The sequence below is a fragment of the Gavialis gangeticus genome, unplaced genomic scaffold (assembly GCF_001723915.1).
Source record: "Gavialis gangeticus isolate Ggan-Ray unplaced genomic scaffold, GavGan_comp1, whole genome shotgun sequence".
Taxonomy (NCBI): domain Eukaryota; kingdom Metazoa; phylum Chordata; order Crocodylia; family Gavialidae; genus Gavialis; species Gavialis gangeticus.
This window is the reverse complement of record NW_017729001.1, coordinates 27,127,390-27,147,510: the sequence shown is the minus strand read 5'-3', so window position 1 is coordinate 27,147,510 and position 20,121 is coordinate 27,127,390. Positions and strand designations below refer to the sequence as shown.

Genomic DNA, 20,121 nt, shown 5'->3' with positions numbered 1-20,121 from the left:
TTTTGGGATCAGATCCCAATCACATCCTTCTTACTTGCCAGTGCAGAGGCAACCTAGGATCCTAAATCCGGGTTCCCCCTTCACCAGCAAGTTGAAAGCCGGGTGCCTTCAGCCCAGGACTACCCAGCGTGGTCCTCCGTCCAGGGCTGACATGCAACTGCTATCAGCCCTGGGGCAGCCCCAGACATGTCGCACATTTGGTGCAAGTCACCATCCAAACCAGCCATAAAAATGTTCTACATTATACGTGGAACATTTTTATGGCTGGCTTGCCATTTCATGGCACCTTAAATTAGGTGCACATGTAGCACCCTTGCCATTTATGTCACAATTGACACATGAATTGTTGCATAAATGTGTTGCGTATAGGGGCTCTCAACAAGTTTCAGCGCCAGCACAACAGAGGTAATCACTATCCATATTCCACTATAATAGATTTGGATAGCATGAGATAAGGTCACTAGTATCTGGGTAACCAAAGTCCAAATGAAAAGGAGCCACACAATAGAGTGAATGTTAAGGGACAGTTTATAAAAATGATCTTGGCTCTAAAGCAGTAGTCAAAGTAATTTAGGCTGATATTTCCAAAGGCCCTGCTCTCTAAGTGGCTTAGAAACCTCAGTCACTTGGGAACCATAGGTGTTTGGGCATTTCATAGTTTCATAGTTGGTAGGGTCGAAAGGGACCTGAAGGGTCAAGTCCAACCCCCTGCCATGAGCAGGAAAGAAAGCAAGCTGGGGTCAAACAACCCCGGCAAGGTGTCTATCAAGCCTCCTTTTAAAGACCCCCAGGGTAGGAGCCACTTCCCTTGGAAGTTGGTTCCAGATCCTAGCCGCCCTGACAGTGAAGTAGCGCCTCCTGATGTCTAGCTTGAATCTAATCTCTGCCAGTTTGTGGCCGTTATTCCTTGTTCCTCCCAGTAATGCTCGGGGGAACAGGGACTCTCCCAGTGCCTGCTGGTCTCCCTTGGCCAGTTTATAGACCTTGATCACCTGGGCTCCTTTTCCAAGTCACATGATTCAGTTACTGCCTCCAGCAAAATCCAGTCTGAATCTTCAGCATCCTAAACCATCAAAACTAGACTTCGCGGGCCAATGTTAATCACGGCAGTCACATACCTGCAGATCCAAGACTTAATAACGCCAAAAAATGGCCCCAGATATCTCCTGTGTCCTAGACAGCTAGTACTCCACAAGCAAAAGAGATCTCAAACCGTGTAGTCTGCCATAAAAGGATGCACAGTACCACTTACTCTAAGGGCTCCTATACACACAAAGTTCTCCTCCTTCAAGTTTAACAGTACACCAACCTCCTGAGTGGGGATGCAGTTATACCAGGTACCTGTAACAAAAATAAAACCCCACAAGCATGGGAAGTACGTACACACACACAGCCCTTAGCTATATTGGTACAAAACTCCACACACACACACACACACACACACACACACACACACACCCCCTTACCTATATTGGTACAAAACTCCCCTGTGCATGGAGCAGACCTAAGCAACCTGAGACATTACTGTCTATCCAGGGACTAGTCCAGAGAACCGCTGAATCCTCCATAATTCACTGATTCAACCAGCACTTGAATACCTACTCTTGGTTCCAACCTTTGAGAGAACATCATGGTATCCCCTCCTCCATCCCCAGCATCTACAAAGCAACGTGAAATGACTGCAAAGTGCACTGTGTCCTAAGCACGGGCCATGCCATGCCGTGCCTGTGCAATAAAAGCCAGAAGGAAGAATCCTGTTGGGTCTGAAAGCTGCTAGGAGCTAAGTCTGCAGCATCACAGGCCAGAGACCTGCCTCGAGGCACAGGAAGCTCCAGTCCCTTTAAGAAGGATGTCAGTACATCCTTCAACAAAGCAAGCCGATAAAAAGGATGGGAAAAAGATTCCACCAGGTCCAGCTTTTAATAATCTCATTTATTTAAAACAAAAAACAAAAAAAATCAAATGCCCTTCTCAGCCCCAGGCTATCAGGGAGAGGAAATGAGATTTCTAAATGCTCCCATTCAAAGCAGGGCTGGGGGAAAGAAATCCCACTTGAGATGCACTTGAGCACATGGCTTTTGAGACAGAAATGCCTCTTCAGAAACTGCAAAATTTCATTCCACCAGTTAGGCTAGGGAGAGAAGACACAGACCCCAAAGGCAGCGAGGTCTCAGCTGCGTCACCTCAAATGCCAGTTGAGCCACGAGGATGCCAAGACGGGTGCAGAGAGGGGCTCTGTCAGGGTATTAAGCAGCTCTGGCACGCTGTACTAACACTGGGGAGCTGGCTGGCAGGGGCCAGAGATGCGCAGGGAAGCAAAGTGAACGAACCAAGACAGCTCTATTTAAATCAGTTCTGCAAATAAAAGCTATTCCCCGAGGCTGGCGTCGTTGCTCCCCTGCTCTCTCTACTGTCCAACAGCCCCAGTTATGCTATTTGTACCACGGCAGGAGTGGCTTAGGTGTGAAACAGCTCCCCTGAGAAAAAGGATGCTCCGTGACACTGATTGTTCTGACAGCGTCAGCAACCACACTGTTATCCATCACCACCTGGTAGTCGCACATGGCCCGAGTCGTGGGACCAGACCGATGCCCCATTTTGGACCCAAGTCACTGTTATGCCAAGAGCAGAACTACCACTGGATTAAACGGGCCACGGAGACCAAAAGCTCCCTTCACGTAGCTATTTCTTTCCAAGCTAAAGCCAAGACAGGCTGCTGCCATGTAGGCTGTGCTGGTCCCCTGGGTGTCAACAAGTGGGACAGTTATCCCAGCACCTCTTACCAGTGCTGAACTCAGTGCACATACCTGAGAAGCACTGCTTATTGCCAGCGTAACTTGGTGTGCAGGTTCAACCGTGCGCTGCTTTCTAGTAGCTGCAGTGACGGCCAAAACTCAGGAGAGACCTTGGCCACCTTCCCAGATGGCCTTGGGCAAAATCCCTTCCCTTCTCTGCATCCGTTCTCTCCTCTGTTGCACGCGTGTGCATGCCTCCATGCTGCACAGGGGCTCTGGGTCCCTCCGGAGTCAAAGTTGCAGGCTCCCTTGTTTCCCCCCCGGGGCAGGAGACAAAAGCCAAGAGAGAGACAGGGAGCCTGGGGGCCCCAGGGACAGGAGCAGCCAGAGCGGTGGGGTGGGGGGGCGCGTCCTGTAAACTGCAACGTCAACCTGCAACTGTAACACAAGTCAAGAGGGTTTTTAAACCTGCCTCTGTATTTTGGTATTGCCCGTTTAAGGGAAAGCCAGCCACGTGCTATGGGATGCACCACCCCAAAACACATGCATGCGATATTATAGACAATGAGTTCTTTGAAACAATGGCACAACCACAGGACACGACCACACCCGGTGCAGCTGTCTGCCTCGTTTCCACTCCTCCAAGGCATCCATCAGCAACCCTGGCAGTTGCTTTTTACCTATTACAACATATGCTACAGCTGTGGTCCCAAACACCACAGAGCACAATCGGTCCTGGTGCAGCGCTCTGGGGCAGGAGACCCTTGGGTGGGAAGGGATCTTTAGGGTCATCTATCTAACACTATACCTGCCTGCATGGAGAGGGCCTGTTCCAAGGATGCTGAGGAACCTGCAAATCGGATCAGATGAGACCCGAGACAGGAGCCCTGGACGAGTATTGGTAGGTCCCGTGTTACTTCACCCCGCACGCAGGCCGTGTGCATTCTGCCCAGCACTACAACATGGCCCTCATAATGCAGCGTCCCCACCAGCCGCGCTCCTCGTGGCCATCAGGAGCAGTGGTTTATTGTTCCAATACTTGTGCAGACACGTGCCCGGGCATTCCTGACCGCTTGCTGTCTTCGGAGCCATTTCCTCGAAGAGCCGGCCTGCTTTCTGTTGCAGTCTCCAGGGTCCTGCATCCTGACCCCAGCGCGCGGCAGCAAGGAAGGCAGCTGTGTTCAGAGCGGGAACTCCCTCGTGCCCTACGCGTCTACGGCTCTGTGTGTTTGTGCAATTCAACACACGGGACCTAACAACTTCCATCGCAGTCAAAGGGGAGTTTCACTGGGAGGCCCCAATAACCCTTGCCCCCTTGTAACACCACAAGCGCCGTAGGATGCTTTCATTACATTGCTCAGGAGGAAGTCACCTGGTCGCTAGCTTGGATACAAACACGAGCAAAGTTTGTACGCCTGGATAAACCTGTGCACAACCGGGGAACCAGGCAAAACTCCAGGGACCCACATGGCTTGAAACAGTGGAGCACTGCTCACTTCCAAGCACCATCTCTCTGACTGCCCTGCTGAAACCCCACCAAGAACCAGTCCAACCAGGAACCGGGAGCTTCTTTCAACTGAGACGTGACAGAGGAACAGGAACTTTTAAATGGGCTGCATACGGTAACGGCAGCTCCCCATTTGGAAGGGCAATCAGATCCTCTCCAACACACCAAAAGGCTCCAGGATCTACTAAAAATCAGCTGTCAGCACCCGTTTTCAAGACAAACACGCCAACCTGGTACACCCTCCAGGGGAACCTTTCACGCGTGCTGCTCACCACACCGGTTCCTGCTGCCGAACAGGTTTCCTCGGGATGCAGCGAGGGCACAAGCTACCTTGAGGAGCCCTCAGGAACAGCCCAGGTCCAACATCAGCACCTGTTCAGACTATTCGGATGACAACGATGATTGCACTGACAAACCAGACAGCTGCCAGCCGGCCCTAGGATCAAAACTCTTAGAGGCAAAGGGGAAAGTGCACCTTAAACCACTAAGGACTGCCAAAGCAGGCTTGCATGCTCAATGGTCCCTCCATCTATTCTGCGGTAACAACTAAAATGCCCCCTTGCTTTCAAGCCAAAGACACTAATAGCTAAAAATTCAGATCCTTTAACAAGAATAAACTTGCAAATGGATTTGTTATTATCAGTTAGCAAAGCAGCCACTTCCCACGAAGGGTGGAATTTCCATTTGGTTTGGCAGGCACAGGGCTATGAAATGATTATGGTGTTTACTTTTCCTTTGCTAACTATAAAATCCCATTCCGCTGCCCTGCCAAGAATGACTGAAGCTAATAAAATTCAGGCATTTGGAAGAAAGCAATAATCAACCTCCCTTTTGGGGCTTTTCTGATGAAATTCCACCACTCCAATCGGAGATTATGCTGCATTCATGAACGCTGGTGATGTCTCAAAGCGCATCTGGGCCGGCTCAAATCAATATTTGGCTTGCTGGAGACTGAAAGCCATTCTTAGCGCAGCTGCTGAAGGCAGGATCATTGAATTGCATGGTTACAAGGCGCCTTTGAAAATGCAGCTTACAGGAGTGTTAGACAGTGTATTTTCACATGCCATATACCATGGGACATAGGAAGTGAGAAACTGAGAAACCACTGTCTTCATGCATACATACACTGGACATATATACCAGCCCAGTTCCATAGCATGTACATATATTTATGCCTACAAGCATGCATATTCTTTATTGCAGCTTTCCAACTGTTTAACACGACTGTAAGTGTGCACGTGTATTCACACACATGCAACCATATGCACATAGACACAACGGTAAGCTGCATTTTTAATGACTGAAACCCCACACCAATGAATAGCATTCTGCCTAAAATGCTGCCTTCTATTTATTGGTAAGTGGTATCTGATTGACTGGGTGAGGGTGTGCATGACTCACCAACACACACACAGGCAAAGATATGCTCGTGGACACTGCTGTAATCTGTATTTTTAACGACTGAAACCCTGCAGCAATGAATAGCATGCCTAAAATGTTGCTCTGTATTTATTTGTAAGTAGTATCTGATTGAGTGAGTGTGAAAGTGTGTACAATTGTCACGCTCACTCCCTCTCACACATACTATCTGAAATGAAAGCCATCAATCCCTCCCTTCCTGTGCCCTGTTCTGTCAGTGAGCCATGCACCCAGTACAGAAAGAGTATGATTGCTGCTATGCAACAGCCCTTTTTCAAGGATCCCGAAGTGGGTGCATCCATCTCGGAGACACCCGCAGCAGAGCCCATCAAAGCTCAGAGTCAGCGAAGGGACTAGGGAAGAAAGAACAGCCTGTCGGAGCAGCCATCGGGGAAGCTGGTTCAAAGGCAACCCTAGAAAGCGCGGGAGCAGGCTGGAAGGCGCAAAGCACTCGGCAGACAAAGCTGCTGCAGGTGCGCATTCAAAGGGGCAATAACTGCATGGCGGGAGACCGTCATCAAGGGAGGAGACCGTCACCAAAGCAGGAGACCGCCTTTAAGGGATGCGGTCAGGGCACCAACTGCTGCAGGCGCAGAGCGCTCTAGGCCAGAGCAGAGACAAGCTGAGCACCCAACTGCTGCGCTGTCGGGTTCGCGATGCACAACCCAAGAACCACCCCGCGCCATCTCGTAGCACCAAGAGCAGATGCAGAAGGAGGAGCCTTCCTTTAGTGCACAGCCGTCGGCCTGCCACGCTCTTCTGCTGCAGGGGTTTGTTTGATGCTCATGCCCCGGTGGGAGATAAATGGGGCGCTGAGGTGCAGCCCCAGCAGGCAGGAGAAGGATCCCCATCCCGAGGGCCTGGGGCCTGCTGCAGAAGGGTTAGTGGTAAGTCTCGCACTCGGGCCAGCCACAGGTTTGAGCGCATTTGGTGCTTGGCACCTCTATGTTCTCCTTTTCCAAAAATGGCTGCTCCTCCATCGTTTAGAAAGCTCCACAAAGACAAGCGGTGGCTGCTCCTGTTCCACAGGTGGTCCGCGACAGCAAACACGGCGTGGGCTGAACACACGAGTGCAGCACCTGGAAATGAAAGCGCTTGGCACAGGCCCCGCTGCATTGCAGAGCTCTGCAAAGGCCTGGCAGAGTAGTGAGGGGCCTAATTCTGACCTCTGTTGGCATTGGGGTAAATTAGATGCTAGAGATGCTCACTGGAGCAGAAGTGGACAAGCTGGGTCAGAGCTTGAACCCGAGGGAGGAGCGGTGGTGTTCTCGCGCTCTGCCCTCTCCTGGAAAACTAAAAAGTGCTAAGAACTCAAGCGTGAGCTTCAGAGTGTGCCCGAGCGAGCAAAAAGGTCAGCAGCCTGTCCTCAAGCGACCCTCCCTGCTCCTATCACACACAGCCAGCAGTCCGGCTGCACGGAAGGGGCCATTGGCTTGTGGTTTTCCTCTCTCTGCACTTCTCCCTGCGCAAAGCGCTGGCTCGCAGAACAACCCAAGAAACCCGGATTATTGCTCTCTGGCTAACACGTGCCTGAACCACTTCCACGTGAAAAGAGGAGGTCTGGGTCCAAAAAGAAAGACGTTTTCAGAGTATTATTCCAACAGGGCCTCTGGAACAGGCAGCCTCTCTTCTGCTATTGCTGCTTGGAGCGTAGTTAAGGGACAAACCCCTCCGACGTGCCAGGAGCTGAAGTCACTAAGACCTTGCAGGGAATGTTACAGTATTCTGCTACGTATTCCAGCTCCCCTCCAAAAGGCGCAGAAAGCAGCGGCCCTCCATTGCCAAATCCCCTCGCTGCAAGTTAGCCCTGATGGCTGCAGCATCTACTCTGCCATTGCCAGCCTGTCTCTGTGGCAGAAGGAGCACTCACTTGCACCAGGGAAGCAAGTAAAATTCATCCAGCCTGGCTCAGCCTATGCCACACCGCTTCTTTTCGTGACGTGCACAAACATGACATGCTCATGGGTATGGATTTAGCGACATTACTATGGGGAATCATTGTTTTCTGGAGCACCCGCAGCATGCGAGGGGCTGTACAGATGTATGGCATGGCCCAGCCTAAGCCCAAAGGCCTTATGTTCCTCAACAAGATAGAAACGATAGATGTGGGGGAAGAGGAGGAACAGGGAACCCCAAACAAATGTGTCCAGGAGACGGCCATCGATATAGCTACATCTACGGTGTCTTTGGTGATCGTGGGACTGGTACTCAGAAACAAGCCTGGCCTGCTGGCTCCTACCCCACCTAGGGCAGCTCTGGGATCTGTCTCGAGAGCTGTCCTGTATATACCCTGCACCATGCCAGGGGAAAGCAAAGGACATTGTCCAGCACATGGAGCATGAACAGTGGGAACGCCTGGGTGGGCCTTGTTCCTCAGCAGAGGTGCCAGGATTGCCAGGGTGGCAGCCTGCACATACCCTACCCCAAAACGTGCAAGGAAGAGGACTCCCCATCACCTTGCATTGCTTCACCGTCTCCCCTGACTGCACACCCCTGTAGCAGCCACTTCCCCCTCCACTGAGCACAGCAGCCCCCGGGGATGAACTGCTGCACTGCTCCACATTTAACAACGCAGAGAAACCCAAGAAATGGGTACGAAGTGCAGACCACTACTAGTCCGAGTCTTTGTGGGAGGGGAGGTAGACGGTCATTGCCTTTGATGTCATTTGTCTAGGAAAGAAGGGCCAACTTCCCTTTTCTCGCAAGACGATGCCACGTGTGGTGTCTGGCTGTTGTTATCTACCACAACTACCTGTTCCCCGTGGCCAAATCCCCGTTGCACCACGCTGGGTCCACTGATTCACTCCCTGGTGGACTGGGAACAACGCTGCACCACTAGCACCCCTTCCTGGCTGTCCCCCAAATGTTTCTCACCCAAGTCACGGTGCTTATGGTATTTTTCGGAGGTTATTGCCTGGTGTGATATGACACGCACATCCGTGATGCGCTCAAACTTGTGACGCTTCCTTTCAGAAGCAGAAAGCCTAGTGATCAGCCTTCCAATTACTGGGCCACCACGTATGAAGTGAAGGGATCTGCATCCACCCCAAGCAGATTAGGTGAGATGTCACACTATACAAACCTTGTAATATTGATTGAATGCAAGGGAAAGGTCCAATTACATAAATGACAGGGCTGGCTCCCTAGAAGCAGTCGGCCTTAACACGCAGTCCTTTTCCACCGTTACAGTTTGAAAGGTAATTTAAATGGTTGTTTTCAGTGTCAATCATCCCCAAATGAGGAGAAAGAAAAGGAGAAATCAAAACTCTGCGCCGGAGCTTGCACCATGCTGGCAATCCTGGACCTCGCGCAGCAGGACTCACGGTGATCTTGACAGGGCTGTCTTCTGGATGACAATTTAACTGAAGGCAGGCACTTTGTAGCCGGGGGAAGACCCTCAAGCACTGCTCATCCTGCTGGGGGGCGAACCCCAGAGCTGTCCGACTTGTCTGCTCTGCCTCTCCGGAGCATGGCCTGGATCACTGTTGCCCCAGCCCAGGAAGGAGTCGCAGCCATGCCCAAGCCGTGGTTTTGTTCTTCTACCACAGAAATGTAAGCAGAGCATCAAGGCAATCTGAGGTGGTCCAGTTCTGCTGACCATGGACCACCGCTCCGTGAGCTTCTGCCCTTTCACCTTCTCCCTTGCAAGGCCTGCTGCCAGATTCACGCTTCCTCCCACCCACGAAACCGCCTTTCCCAGGGATCACCTGAGCAAGGCCCCACTTGGGTCCAGACAGCTGAACAGGGCAGAGCAGCTCAGGCCCTGAACGGGAGAGACTGCCCAGATAGAGAGACTCCCCGTCCCAACTTATTGCATGGCACATGTTGCTGACAAGCTCCCACATTTGCCCAGGGACGCCTGCTTTGCAGCAGGGGCTGCAAGCCTTCCTGGATACGCCCTTTAAAATACCAGGTGTTTACACGCATGTAGCCAGACATGCACACATGCACGCCCAAGCATACACACACGAGTATGTCCACTGTGCGTAGGATGTGGCCGAGATCTCTGGACCAAAACACGTGTTTGGAAGACAGTAAAAGTTAATCCTCGGAGAGAAAGGGGAGAGAGACCGGAAAAGCCATCCAGAAGCATTTGCTGTATGACAACACAAGCAATCCAAACATTTCAGCTGTTAAATATGCCTGGAATGACGGAGAAAGCCAACAAGTTATTCATCTTCCCAGAAATAGTTTTGAATCATCTCCGTCCTAATCCCAAACTCTCTCCTCGCCCCCGCCCTAACTAACAAACCATTTTCAGAAGCAGGTTTTTACTCAAACAGCCCAAGGCAGATGGATGGACATGAGCAGACTGCAGCCCCCCTCTGCCTACACCTGCTGAACTCCGGGTCCAGATACCGCTCTTTGCTGATGAGTGGCCAACTACACCGAGAGCCCGTCAAGTATTAACCATCAAGGAAACCATGCGTCATTTCCTAGAGCGTGTCCTCAGGGCGAGGGAGGCGGAGAAGGAACTGGGGCCATTGACCTTTTTTTCCTGGCGTCCTGAATCGGAGGCATCCTGTGTTATGCTTACTGCATTTCGGTATGTGGAACTCCCTTTCTCAAGCAGTGCCGAGGCCAGGGATGTGATGTCCTGGGGCTGGACCAAAGATAGGGCAGCGCGCGAACCAAGCCAGCTCCGAGCACTGGAATCCTTTTCCCCATCGCCTGGGCCGAGTCGTTGGCCACACAGCTGCAAGCATTTTTGGTCCCATGTCCCCTTTTGCAGCTGGTTATACTGCTGTGTTCCTGTACGCTTCCATGGTATGGATAATAAAAGAGGTAGCACTTCCTACCACAGCACCGGTAACCTCTGCACCAACCCAAGAGACAGGAAAGAAATGGAGAATGGCTGTACATGTTCTCCTCCGCTGGCATGTCTTCTCTCTTGCCTCCTGCTTTCCCGGCCCCTCCACAAGCTCACCACATCCCAGACACGCAGGTCACCCCATTTGAGACTCGCTGCCTTATCGCAGTGGCACAGCCCTGCCCTTGCAAAAAGATGGCAGCTCCTGAACCATGCACGGCAGCACCTGTCGCTCCCCAAAGTATTTCTGCAGGTCTTCCCTGCATGCATCGCCCCAGCTTATTTGCCAACTCTAAGAGGACCGCACCCGCCGCCCTTCCTCTGAAGGAGAGGCAAGCGTGCAGAAGGCACCCGATTATACTGTCATCCCATCCTCCCTGACCAGAGAAAACAGCTTCATTAAAACCCCCAACTGCAAAGCTCCAGGCTGCCTAAATAAAACGCATAAAAGAAAGATCAGTGGTGGGAAGGAGCAGGGTTTTGACTTTGGACAAATCACCGGCCCTGCGGCTCCGAGCGGGCCTTCACTCTGGCGACACTTGCTCTTATCGGCTTTGCTTTATGATCCAGACATTTTGCCCTCTGGTTCCAGGGCAATCAATCAGCGGAGGGCACTGCACGGGAAGGCGGCTGCCTTATGATCCCAGCTTTATAGGGGCTATCCCGCACCCTGGATGCCTCGCCGATGTGCTGAGGTCACCGGGACGTCGCCTCCTTTTTCCTCCCAATCTCGGCTGCAGGCTGCAGTGCACGATGAATGCTGCGCTCCTCCACATCCTGTCTGAGCGCTGCAGCCTCTGGAGTTCAAAGCGCTGCTGCCTCCCCACCCCCCTCGGAGCTGGATTACTCAATTAGAGATTATGCTTTTGCCAGTCACCTCCTAGCCAACTGGGACCACGGCCAAGGTCAACACAAGTTCCAGCCAGTTTCATTAATAACGGCGAGTCCAGCCCACTGGAAACTCTGAGAGGTTAATCCCAGCAACAGATGAACATTCCCATTACAAAGCCATGCCGAAAACCACAGAGCAGAAGCATTAGTGATAATTTACCACCCGATCCCTCCAAGTAGCTGCGCTTGCAAGTGCAGGGAACCATCCAGGCCTGCCCTGCTTAACCCCTCTGCAGGGCAAGCCTCAACTAGCGCTCCCAAAATTATCCTCACCCGAATCCTTGGCCAGCACCCTAGCATGGGCGTGAGGTCACTGGGTTTAAGGTCTGAACTGACAGCTGGGCCTGTGGGAGTTGCTAACCTTGCATTTATCCACCCAGCACTTTTCTAACCCAACAGCTGCCTTTCAAAGAGGAAGGGAAAGATTTGCTGGGGGGAAGCCTGCCTCTGAGGGGCACTGCCAAGGCACTGGGCAATGGAGGAAAAATGAATAGGAAAAAACAACAAGCAAAATCCAGGAAACAGGACTCCTGAATGCCTTAACAGCAGCCGTTTTCAACCCGCCGTCTGCAAACCCCTGGGGGGGCAGCAAGCTCTCTCTAAGGGGTCCGCAAAAGATAAGTATGATTGATCAAAAGTATGGGAATACCCACATTAACAATTCAAAAGGGTCCTCACCTCCATCTGGAATTTCCAAAGGGGTCCACAAATGAACGAAGGTCGAAAACCCCTGCCTCAAAGTTACCTTTAATGCCCTGCAGAGCAGCAGTGAAGGAGACCAGATAACTGGCTATTAGAAACCCTTTCCACTATTAAACCCCGTTTTCCAGGAGTTCATTGTTCAGCACAAAACTTGACAAATAAGCTGGTCACCTCAATACATCCTTAACAAATTTTCCTCTGATGCCTCCACTGGTTTTAAGGGAAGCTTTTTACACTTGCATTCACACTCATGCATGCAAACATGCATGCACGCACACGCACAAAAAAGCCACCTGGGTGGGGCTGAACACTTTAGTTCTTCCACACGCATTTCTTAGCCCCAGTGCAAGCTCTAGCAATGGTCCCTCTTCTCATATTCCCAATCTTGTACATCATGGCCATGTGAAGACAGATAGTAAAAACTCTGAGAGTCCAAGAATAGCTAGCTTTTATAGAGTATTCTTCCATCAGCAGACTCCCAAGAAGAGAGGGGCATCATCTCCTCTTCTGAGATGAGAAAACTGAGACACAGAGAGGTGACATGACTTGTTCAAGGATGCTTGGGAAGCCAGTGGCCAAGATGGGAACAGACCGGTCTTGCAAGTCCCAATTGTGTGCTGTAACCACTAAATCACGCAACTAATTTATGCTAGCAGATGAGCTGTAAACTCCTCGTGAAGACAATGCAAGTGTCAACATTAGTTTGATATAGTCTGTCCAGGTAAACCCCAACAACCTCTGAAACAATCTTAATAGGGACCAGTGCATTTTTATAGCGATGATACCTAGCACCTGGAGCATTTTTCACTCACAGGCCCCCAGCACTTCACAAACAAGGTCAGGATCATTATCCCACCTTTACAGGTGGAGGACTGAAGAACAGAAAGAGACTGACTAAGCCCAGGTCACCCCGAGTCAACACCAAAACCAAGAACAGACTTCGTGTCTCAAGTCCAAGCCCAGTGCTCCAGCCACAAAGCAATGCTACATGTGCATACCCAGAGAGGCAGATGTAGCAGTGCATATAAAGTTCTCCTCTGCTCAGATCAATGCAAAGTCTTTCTTCTGCACAGCTGGCAAATGCACAACACCAGAGACTTCTGGCTTCTGACATGAAACACACAGGGAAGAAAGTCGCTAAAGATAAGCCTGAAAGAACTGTGGGGTATGAGGAAGAGGTGCAAAAACTAACGCGTCGCTAAAAGAGCAGCGTGACAGTCAAGGCCAAGTGCCTGCAAGGATAGTGCTAAATGGGAACTAGAGACCAGAGAAGGGCAGAGGCACGAGGTGCTGTTTCACAAGGTTACGCCTCTCCACAGGAAAGCTGACAGGCTCCCAAGGGGATGACATTCCTGGCTGCTCGCAAGGAAGTCACTGGCAGCTCAGGGAGAGAAGACTCACGGGGCAGTCGTGGAAAGGTACTCGTGTCACACCTGGGGGCACAAAGCCAGTACGCTCCCGCCGTTTCGCTTCAGAGCAAGTGTCGGTGTGATATTCCCCAAGAGCAAAGAAATCCTGCCAAACACTTCTGCATTAGAATGGGATCGGGAGATCCCTGCTGAAAGGTAAAGCAGCATATCTTCGAGGAGCAAAACATCTAGCACATCCTTGGAAGTCGTCTACAATGCCCCTGAAGCCCTCCTCTCCCATCCACTTCAACAGGAACGAGGATCATCTGCCCTTTGCCACAAGGGGCTAACAGCCAGCACTAGCTCCACTTCTTGAGCACCCCAGAAAGGACATTTTCCTAGAAGACATCAAGCTGCCCTAATGTTGCTTCTGGTTTCAGACACCAGCTCTCTTCCTCTGTCCAGACCCCAACACTTCAAACAGCTGCAGGCACACCATGATCTGCAACACAAACACTTTTAAAAGCGTGCAATTTTGTAGGACGTGTCACAGACCAGGAGGCAAGAGCTCTGCCCAGATTCCAGATTTTGCTCATTATTAGAAACCAGCAGCTGGGAGGGTACATGGTTTTCTGGTGAGACACAGACCAAAAATGTTGGCTGAGCTTATGTGGAGAAAGAAAACGTTGTCCAAGAAATGGGCAGAAGCTTGGAAAGAGGGCTCCCTCCTTTGCAGCTCATCACCACGGGATTTATGTCTCTCGTCACCCACAGCGAGATGCCTCACCCAGCAGCCAATGGAACATATTCTTCTTCACTGAACAGCTGCTTCCAAGCACGGCTCCAGCCCAACAGCGCTGAAAGAAAAGCGTGGGTGGCAATGCTATTGCCTGGTCACGGCTGCTTGGTGGAGCAGCAAACGAGCAGGGTTGGTGCACGCAAGAGGCCAAGGTGCCCAGATCTCATGTCAAGGAAAAATTCTGTCAAAGAGCAGAGGGGACAGGTCTGTGTTGTGTTGAGTCTTACAACCCCATCATGCGGGGCTGGAATTAAGGTTGCACTGCTCTATTCCTTCCCAGTCGGTTGCATTGCTCATGCAAGGACCCGGACCCTCAGAAAATCTCCCACCCCAGGTATCAGCCTTCATTAGGGAATCTGGTCTGTTCACGGTGGGATGTCAGCCCTAGCACCTCTTTTCCCCCCTAGCTTTGCACCCCACGAATCAAACATCTCCTCACTCAGGCCAACTTGACAGCCCACCAATGCCACTCCAATTAGGAGGATTGTGAAAACTCAGCCTTGCTGAGCAAGAAGACGCCCAAGTCTCATTTCTTTTACAGGCAACGTAGACTCAGCAACCCATCCTGCGTGCAGCCGTACCCATCTCCCAGGGGCTTGCAAGAGTGCTGGGTGGAACGCAGAACAGATGCAAATAAATACGGGCTGGCTGAATCAGGGGATTTTTTTTAGATCGTATTTATTTCATCAGAAGACATGGCAGTTTCCAAGTTACTCTGCTGGAGGAGGGTTAAGAGGAGGCAGGCTTTGCTGCGTCAGACCAGAAAGAGCAGCTCTCTCCACTGTTCAATGCACGAACTTACTCACCTTGGTCGAGATGATTTGGAAATGTTCAAAGAAGGGGAAGTGCAACCATACTGAGGGCAATAAGCCTGCTGACGGACCAACAAACGTTTCAAACGCTTCGAAGAAACAGCTGGGAGCAAATTAAAAATTCAGCAAAATAAAAAGCAAGCGGTACCTCGTTCAGAGGCGCGCGGCTTCCCCGTTCCAGCTGACAGCAATGGGAACGCCACATGGCTTTAGTCACGAATGTCTGGTAGCCCAGTGAGTGCATACTTGTTACACTAGAAAACCTCTCCTTACAACAGCTTAGCCAGATCACTGCCACACCGACTAGCATCTGGCAGAGTTAAAGACCTCTACGTGCCCCACAGACATCCTGTAGAAGGTATACAGTGCAAGCGCTCCACCTAGCACACACTCAGCACCTGGGTACCATCCTAAGGATGCAGGCGGCTCTTCCCTTTACCTTTGAGAGATCCTCTGTCCCTCCTTGTTGGTTTTGGTTGAGGAGAGGCGAGTGCCGCATCAGCGGGTCTTGCAGCAAGTCTAGTCGTGGTCTTTTTGTTTCAATGTACTCTATATCTGACTGCTTGCTTAGGTCAGAGAGGTAGGAATGGGCCTCTGTCCGCAGGTGCAATTCCTGAGACCTGGGGAGAAAGAAAGAGAGGCAGTTTTAGAGCCGAAAGCAGTCATGCTGGAAAACAAAAGGCTCCCGGCACTTCTAAAAACTGAAAAAGGCTAAAGTGGTAGAAACCACTGGGGGAAGGCACAGTCCTTGATATGATCTATGGTTCATATCGTCCTCATGAGTCGTAAGACAACTTCACACCCTTCACGGAGGTAACGAGCCACGTCTCTCAGCAGGTCAGCTGAAACACGTACTTTCTGGTGCATTCAAGAGTTGCAGCGCCCAGCACAGACTGAGGCCACCCAGGCCGTTTCTGCTCAAAAGTAGAACGTAATGCTACCAAAACAGGCTTTTGTGAAAGGAGACTGAAATGGTAGGAATCAAGGACGCAGAGTCCCGGGGCAGGAACTGTGCGGCACAGACAAGCGACGGCATAATATTGCGGCATGCGTAATTGCGGTTAAAAGCTTTCTTTGTACCAGCGAGAAAAACTCCAGATATTGGCACCAACGTTGCGTGCTCACTGAACTGAATGGCCTGAGCAGGTCCTGGGTCTTACGGAGATGAAGTGCAGGCCCTGCTCGTTAACCAGCAGCAAATCCACGGGCTTAAGTGCAGCGAGTTCATCTCCCAGCTCAGGAAATGCTATGTTGCATAACACCCTGCATCAAAATCAGCCGGTTTTGCAGATGGCCTCAATTGGCCATCTGCAAAATGAGCATATCGACACTTCCCTACCTCGCTGGAATCTGTGTGAACGTGCACGAGGGCCTCCCCCATAGGGGCGAGGAAGCACGCAGACAGCGGTCATTGGCCCCTGGCTGTGGCTTAATGTGAAGTAATGCTGTAGACACGGGGAACATCCCTTCTTCCCTGCAGCCTTTACGTGGGAACAGCCATGCTATTCAAGTGGCATCCTTAACAGCAGCCGCCGGCGCCTCCACTATCCAGTGTGCCGGGGTCACAAATGACCAGCCAGCCAAGTTCAAATAGCTCTATTTCTATTTACCATGCTTGATTTATTAATTAAAAACTACCTTAGGCACTCTCACGTGTGGGGAAAAAAAGCAGCATATTCCACTGTTGCCACCTAATTTTTTTAAGATGTATTTTTCGTCTTTCTTTTTTTCTTAACAAATTTCAAAGCATGTTCCCAGCTTTTTCACGCCCCCCACATCAAAACTCTCCAGCAGAAATTGCAAAGGGGTGCTACAAAAACAATCTTATGTCCAGGGATCGACTTTGCAACAGGAGCAGAGAATGGGGACGTGATATTTTTAATGTGTCAGAGAGACGTGCAGTTTTATCACAAAATTGACAGATCCAGGGCTTGGGAAATGCCTTTTTCTAACACGATAGCTCAAGACATGAAGCCACTGAACAGGCACTGAGGCAGCGGGCGGCAGGGGTGGTGGGCGAGCCTGGAGCACACATGGCAGGGGCCCAGGAACGAGCGGGCTAGACCCCCGCACGGCAGCCATGCACACAAATATAATCTACCCCATCTGCATTGGTTTTTGCTATCCCCTCACCAAAGTCCACTGAAGTCAACATAGGTCTTTCCAGTGACTTTCGACCAGGCTGAGAGAGATTAGAGAGTAGGTGTCACGAAAACAGCCCCACACAGGCAACGTGATCTTTAAGTGTCGGTCTGCTCTGAAAATTAGTGCACACAGGTTTCTAAGCTAGACGCACTCAGTTCACAGGTTGGGTTTCCCCCCCAGTTACCTTCCAGCCCTGCAAACCGCGATTCCAGGAACAAAGCCGGGGGCTTTCTTTGTTGGGCACTAGCACAAGTCACACGAGTTGCTGCAGACCTCATTGCTCTAGACGGTAACCCCGGTGCCGGCCATAAAATTGGCCCAGGTACCATTCATGCAGACTTGGAAAACCGACCGGTGGCTTATAGCCAAAAAGGAAAAGCATGTGGTTTGTGCGCTCTCGGTCTCTCTCCGAGGCAGATCAGTCCTAAACTGAAGAGCGCTTGTCTTTGAGACTCAAGTAGCCAACAAAATCTGCAAAGGGGAAGGAGAAAGCACCGTCTACACTGCCACCTTTCAGAGCAGGACAAGGACAGCTCCTTCCTTTGACGCCAAAGCCCTTCGCAGGCAAACAACAGGAGGATTCAGAGCTGTTCCTCTAGCAAGCCTTGAAATAACCTGCAGCGCCGCTCAAGTTTCCTGTTGGGTTTCCCCAAGAGCAGCGCCCGTGCAAATCCAGCCTGCCCGCAGTTGCACTTCAGCATTTTATGCTCCCTCGTCAAACCGAATTATGAGGAGGAACTGTTGAGCAGGGAGGGCGTTCAAATAACCCAACGCCCTCTGGTGCAGACAGGCCATTAACACACACACACACACACACACACACACACACACACACACGTACGTTCTGATTTTTTTAAAGGCTACATTACCAAGAAGCTGCTAATTGCAAGGGGACTGTCCTGAAGCCTTAGGAGCGCTAAAAAGCAGCACAAACCAAAATTCAGCCTTGTTCCTTACATTAAGAAAATATATTTTAAAAAAATATAAAGTTTTAAGAACAGAGTTTCCGACAGTGATTCAGGGCCATTCAGGGCCAAGCAGCAATTACATTATAGGGTGCTGTTTTATTTCCATTTCCACATCCGTGGGAATGCCTATTAAGTTCATCCTTAGGCATTTCCAACAGCCCCGGAGATGACTTGAAGCAATACAATCCAGGCAGCCCTTCTTAGCTGGAAATCAAATGAAAAGCCTTCACGCCCTGCTCTCTTCACATCCACACCTGCAGCGAGATCTTGACGATGCACTTGTCTGCGGCCCTAACATTGCTACCAGAATTCAAACAAGTCCAGCAAGAAAAACGTTTTGCAGCCTTCTGTTTCAGCCAGCATCGCCCTATCGCCACCTGCACGCCTCGTGCCAGAAATTTCTTTTATTTTTTGCCGAAAGGAAAGAGTGGTTAGAATTTTGCATGCAATTACGCTCCAGTCCCTGAACTGAAATAAATACCAGTGGTTAATCAGGAATGAGGGCAAATTATTGCTCACCTGTAACTCTTCTGCAAACATATATGGAAAAACCAGCAGTACAAAATGTGCCAAGGGACTAGGTTAGGCAAAGCCGCAACGTTGATGCTTGTCCCCTAAGGTCACTCGAGCCATCTATGGTTCATTCCCAAGTGAGGAATGGTAGGTCTGAGCTGAGTCCAGCACATGACTCTAGATTAGACCCATGCTTCATTGCATGCAAGTGATTCGGCATGTCTGCAAAACCACACTGCCAACTAATTCATCAAGGGGATTTATTCTTCAAGCTCAGGCTCAAGACAATGATTAGGATATGCACCACCACAATTTCATGCTAAGTACTAAGCATCTGCAGCTCCCCTTGCAATCCAAACAGGTAACAAGAGTGTTTCCCTCTTGCAGATACTACTTTCTGGCACCCTCGTGGCCGTTCAAAACCGGCATCCTTTGCAGAAGGCCAGAAAGGCCCGTCTGAAAGGTTTAAGTGGGTTCTGTGGAGTCATGGAGGGAAACGTCTCATTCGTGGTGGTTCATTAGCTGGATATAAAGGGAGAGGAAAGAGCCTTTCCCCAGGGCAGTGATTTACACCCCTTTTTTTCCATTTGGGGACCCCACTGGAAATTTTGAATGGAGGTGCGGACCCCTCTGAATGGTAAGTGTGGGTATTCGCGTGCTTTTGATTGATCGTAGGCATTTTTTGCGGGCCCCTTAGACGTAGTCTGGGGACCCCCAAGGGCCCATGGAGCACAGGTTGCAAAGCACTGCCCCAGGGAGACAGGATCTTAGGTGTGGGCTGAGCAGCCTCGAGAGAGACAAATACAGGGAGCAGCCAAGGATGGAGAAGATCACAACATAATGTCCTCGTTTACTTCATTAGCCAAGCCGCGCCAAGCCCCATCCCCAGAAAGGGGGCAGAGATGTAGAAAGGTGGAAAAGAAAGGAAAAATTAAGTTACTGCCTTAACTACAACCACCCTGAATGTCACCCAGAAGGGCACAACTTGGCTCTAGAAAATCAACTCCACCCGTGGTCTTCAAGTGCCTTCAGGCAAGGGCAGTGCGAGGCCAAGATCTCCAATGCGAGTGCATGCGTTAAGAACTGTTTTCACCACTTTCCTGGCAATAGCGGAGGCTCGGGATCTGTCCGCAAAACACACGCCTCCGGCTCCCGGCCTGTTGTCAGCTTGGCCTTCATGAAAAAGCGCTACGGGTCACCCTCAAGCAAGAGCGGTGCGAGTTCCAATGTACAGCCGAGCCTCGATTATCCAGAACAATTAGTGTCGCCACCATGACAGAGAACCAATTTTTTCCAGATAATTAAACAGCGCAGGATGAAGTGCTGAAAACAATACTTTAATTAGCGTACAAGATAGCAAATATGAAAAGACCACAAGAAATAAATGCATGGCACAGCGTAGTGTTTTAAAAATCTCAAGGCACTAGTAAAAAAAAATAAAAAACCATGCAGTTGTCTCAATGGCAAGCAA

At 50.7% G+C, this 20,121-nt stretch overlaps 1 protein-coding gene across 1 annotated transcript in view; it reads right to left on the bottom strand.

Annotated features, from left to right (window-relative positions):
* NCOR2 (nuclear receptor corepressor 2) overlaps window positions 1–20,121 on the bottom strand; it is a 437,249-nt gene that overhangs the window by 255,180 nt on the left and 161,948 nt on the right. The window contains exon 4 of the mRNA XM_019507112.1: window positions 15,464–15,644. Within this exon, the coding sequence (XP_019362657.1) occupies window positions 15,464–15,644 (181 nt within the window). The remainder of the gene's footprint in view (window positions 1–15,463; window positions 15,645–20,121) is intronic.